General features: G+C 40.6%; 1 protein-coding gene across 1 annotated transcript; it reads right to left on the minus strand.

Moving 5' to 3' along the window:
- Positions 1-847: 847 nt before the first annotated feature.
- On the minus strand, positions 848-4,789 carry LOC119664758. Its single transcript, XM_038074183.1, has one exon. The coding sequence runs from the start codon at positions 4,787-4,789 to the stop codon at positions 848-850; it is 3,942 nt and encodes a 1,313-aa protein (XP_037930111.1).
- Between the last annotated feature and the right edge of the window lie 362 nt (positions 4,790-5,151).

Genomic DNA, 5,151 nt, shown 5'->3' on the forward strand with positions numbered 1-5,151 from the left:
TGTTCTGATTCGATTTTTCTTTCAGTCATTTTTCCAAAGGTTGGATCTTCTAATTTATCGTCTTCAGGAAATAATGGAGCTAATCTATGCACCGGTCTTTTAAATACTCCCTTTTTTGTTTGAATGTCACAAACTCTCACTAAACCATCTTCGCCTTTGTAAACTTTGATGATGCGTCCTAAAGGCCATTGCAGAACTGGGACATTGTCTTCTTTAAGGATTACCATCGTATTGGTCTGTATGTTGGTGATGGGACCCTTCCACTTGTGGCGCTGTTGCAATTCGCTTAGATACTCCTTAGTCCAGCGCTGCCAAAAACTGTGTTTTAGCTCTGATACCAGTTGCCAGCGTTTAAGTAATTTTTCTTTAGAGTCACGTGCATGCACATCAACGCTTGAAGTGATTTCTTCACCTATTAAAAAATGACCTGGAGTTATTGCGTTCAAATCGTTTGCATCTGATGAGCTAGGAATAAGGGGTCGCGAGTTCAACACTGCTTCAACTTCAATAACGACAGTTTCAAGCTCTTCATATGTAAGTGATGCTGTTGAAACATTTTTGACCAGCAAATATTTGGCAGATTTTACTGCTGCCTCCCATAACCCGCCGAAGTGTGGTGACCTTGGTGGAATGAAGTGAAATTCTATGCCTTTCGTACTGCACATTCCTGCAATTGATTCCTTCGCTCGATCAGCGTAGATGACGTCAGTAAGTTCCTGCAACTTGTTTTTCGCTCCAACGAAATTGGTCGCATTGTCGCATTATAACGTTTTACAGCGTCCTCGTCTTGCTATGAAGCGTTTTAATGCTCCAATGAATGCATCTGTGGTCAGATCAGTCACAAGTTCTAAGTGTACGGCCTTGGTTGCAAAACAGCAAAAGACAGCGATATACGCCTTTTGTGGACGCTTGCCTCTTGTTTTGTAATGAACCCATATTGGGCCACAATAATCAACTCCAGTGCTGAGAAATGGTCGAGCTGGTTGCACACGGTGTCCAGGCAAATCTGATGAGCATCTGATGAGCTAGGAATAAGGGGTCGCGAGTTCAACACTGCTTCAACTTCAATAACGACAGTTTCAAGCTCTTCATATGTAAGTGATGCTGTTGAAACATTTTTGACCAGCAAATATTTGGCAGATTTTACTGCTGCCTCCCATAGCCCGCCGAAGTGTGGTGACCTTGGTGGAATGAAGTGAAATTCTATGCCTTTCGTACTGCACATTCCTGCAATTGATTCCTTCGCTCGATCAGCGTAGATGACGTCAGTAAGTTCCTGCAACTTGTTTTTCGCTCCAACGAAATTGGTCGCATTGTCGCAGTATAACGTTTTACAGCGTCCTCGTCTTGCTATGAAGCGTTTTAATGCTCCAATGAATGCATCTGTGGTCAGATCAGTCACAAGTTCTAAGTGTACGGCCTTGGTTGCAAAACAGCAAAAGACAGCGATATACGCCTTTTGTGGACGCTTGCCTCTTGTTTTGTAATGAACCCATATTGGGCCACAATAATCAACTCCAGTGCTGAGAAATGGTCGAGCTGGTTGCACACGGTGACCAGGCAAATTTCCCATGATTTGATTGTACACAATTGGCCTTGCTCTTCTGCATCTTAAGCATTGTTGTATTACAGCTCTCATCAAGCTTTTTCCTTTGAGGGGCCAAAAACGCTGCCTCACTTGTGCCAGCAATGCTTGGGCGCCACAATGATAATTGTCCTTATGTATTTTTTCTACCAGCAACTTTACTAGTGGATCGTTGCTGGGTAAAATCATTTGATGAATGGCATCAAATTGTAGTTTTGAAGAGCTTAGCCGTCCGCCAACACGTATTACCCCTTCTTCATCTACGAACGGAGTTAGTGAACTGAGGTTATGAGTTTTTGGCACAAATTCGTCCTTAACTAGCATTTTCCTTAGATCAGAAAAATCGGAGGCCTGGATTTGACGTATTATTATCTTAAGTGCTACGTCGAGCTCCATCGGTGAAAGCTGCATGGTCTCTGGTCTTGATTCTTTTGGTTTCCGTGCGTTTTTTGTGAAACGAAGTACATATCCAACAACCTTTTGGACATGTGTAAATAAATTTCTTGAATGAATCGAGTAGACCCATGCATGCTCATTAGTAGGTTGTTGTGTTGATAAAGCAAGCACCACCGTGTTATCTTCAACAATTAATTCCCTTTTGAAGGGAGCTGGCCACAGCGGCTTTGGCTGATATAAAAATAGTGGACCATATAACCACATGTAGCAAGATGAAAATTCCCGCGGTTTAAGCCCTCTTGACAGAATATCTGCCGGATTTTGTTTTGACGGGACGTGACGCCATTGTTCTGGAATTGTTAACCGAAGGATTTTTACAATTCGGTGGGCGACGTAAACGGGTAATTTGCCTGGATGATTGTTTATCCAGGAAAGCACAATTTGTGAATCTGTCCAAAAGTAAGTTGCTTTGTCTTGATAGCCTAAATCAAGTTTAACTCTTGCCATGAGTTCTGCTGCTAGCAACGCTGCACACAATTCTAGTCGTGGAATTGTTTGAGATTTTATGGGTGCTACACGAGATCTGGAGCATAGTAGATTAAGTTTTATCGTTTTATCCTTTTGTACTGTTCTAATGTATACTGCTGCACCATAAGCCTTTTCTGAGGCGTCACAAAAAGCGTGCAGCTCAACATGGCTGTAGCCTTGACTGCTGAATACGTGCCTCACAACTGTTGCATTGTCCAACAAGGCCAGATCTTCTCTATACGATGTCCATTGTTTACGTATTTCTGACGGAAGATCATCATCCCAATCGAGTTTTAGCTGCCATGCTCCTTGCAACAAGATTTTACCGGTGACCAAGATTGGACCAATAAGACCCAAAGGGTCATATATGTGTGCCAAATCGGAGCTCATAGATCGTTTTGTTGTGTGACTATGGTCTCGACTGTTAACCTTGATACGAAATGAATCTGACTTTGGTAACCATAAAAGACCCAGCGTCTTTGTGAATTGGGTTTCCTTGGAATCAAAATTGAGATTTACTTCTTGATCTTCTGTAGCGATTCCATGTAAAAGTTTTGGGTTGTTTGCACACCATTTTTTTAGTTTCATTCCAGCCTTGTCTAGAATTGTTATTAATTGTTGTTGAATTAGTAACGCTTCGTTGATGGTATCAGCTCCTATTAGACCGTCGTCAACATAAAAATCCTTTTTTAAAGATGTGGCGCCATATAAATAATTTCCTTGATATTCATCCGCCAATTTTGTTAGACAGCGTGTTGCTAAATATGGTGCTGCTCTTGTGCCATAAGTAACTGTGTTCAACTGATAATAATTAAGTGGTTCTGTGGGATTTTCTCGCCACATTATGAGTTGCAGATTTCGATCATCTTTGTTAACCCATATTTGACGGTACATTTTTTCCACATCAGTTTTTAAAACATATTTGTGCATTCTAAATCTGAGCAAAATCGAAAACAGTTCGTCTTGAACTTTTGGACCATTAAACATTATGTCATTTAGTGATGGCCCTGATAATTTGTGTACTGATGCGTCAAATACAACTCGCAGTTTTGATGTTGAGCTGTCTGGACGTAGCACACAGTGGTGAGGGATGAAATATTGGGGAGATATTATTTCGCTACCGCTGAATTTTGTCATGTGTCCCAATGCTTCATATTCCCTCATAAATGAAACATATTGATTCTTTAGATCAGGATTTTGAATGAAACGGCGCTCGATTGTCTTGAACCTCTCGTAAGCGATTCCTTTTGTATCTGGTAACACTGATGGATGATTCTTTAGTGGGAGTTTTACAACAAATCTGCCATCACTTCCTCGAAAAGTGTGTTGCAAAAAATGTGACTCACAACGCAATTCGTCTTCTGTGAGTTCCGAAGTTGAATCTGGAATTTCTTCTGATTCCCAGAATTTCAATATAGATTCTTCTAGTTCCTTAGTAGTGCATATGCCACAAGTTGCCGTGCTTGAATTTAAAGTTTCAACATTGCCAGCTACAACCCATCCAAAAATAGAATTCTGAAGTGTTGGAAGACTACCTGCTAGTTTTATTTGACCTTCAATAAGTAACTTGAAAAAGATCTCTGCTCCTAACAGGCAATCTATTCGGCCAAGTTTGTTAAAATCTGGATCAGCGAGAGTTAATTCCTTTGGAATATCCCAGGATTCGATATTCAAATACTGCATTGGCTGATCTGAAACGATTTTTGGTATGATATGTGCATCCATCTCTGCTACAAATTCGTTCAACGTTGATTGTACTCGAATTATTGTTTGATGACGTATTTTTGATTCATTTGCTCCTACGCCTTCCATACTCATAAGCGTTGGCCTAGGCTTGCAGCCCAATTTTTGTGACAGGCGGTTTGTTATGAGATTGATTTGAGAGCCAGAGTCCAATACTGCTCTGCATTCAATTTGTCTTCCATTTGATGCCAGCAATCTTATTCTGGCCGTCCCTAATAAGACATAATTAGATTCCTGTCTGGTATTGTTTGTTAAAAGAGTTATTTTATTTGATGATTGGTTTGAAACTGAAGCTTGACCTGTTTGTTGAGGCGTCGAGTTATTTCCTTGAAGAACAGTACCTTTTGTGTATTGATTCCCCTTTGGATTATGCATCAAAGTGTTATGTTTTTTAGAACACTTAGTGCAGTGCCTTGAATTACACTCATCAGCTCGATGTCCAATCCTGAGGCAGTTCACACACAAATTGAACTCTTTAACCCAATTCCAACGTTGTGATAGATTAGCCGTCTCGAATTTTTTGCAAGCATAGACCATGTGACCGTCTTTATTGCAAATTGGACAGGTTTTACTTAAACCAAATTTTGTAGCTGAAGCACATGTTCGAGTGAATGATGAATCTCCTTTTCCCCTAGCCTCAAGTGATTGAAATCTATGTTCCAAAAATTTTAGCAATTCATCAATGGTTATTAAACGTTTGTTGTCTGATAGCCCTTGTTCGAAAGCTGTTAGAGTTTCTGCATCCAGCTTGCGCAGCAATAGATGTACCAGGATAATATCCCAATGTTCAACTGGAACTCCTTGAGCCTTGAGACCATGTATGCATTCCTTGCTTACATCGTGTAGAGATTTTAATGCTGGAGCCGACTCCCTTTTAATGGAGGATTGTCCCATTAATT

The sequence above is a fragment of the Teleopsis dalmanni genome, unplaced genomic scaffold (genome assembly GCF_002237135.1).
Source record: "Teleopsis dalmanni isolate 2A unplaced genomic scaffold, ASM223713v2 unscaffolded_contig_2617, whole genome shotgun sequence".
NCBI classification, from domain to species: domain Eukaryota; kingdom Metazoa; phylum Arthropoda; class Insecta; order Diptera; family Diopsidae; genus Teleopsis; species Teleopsis dalmanni.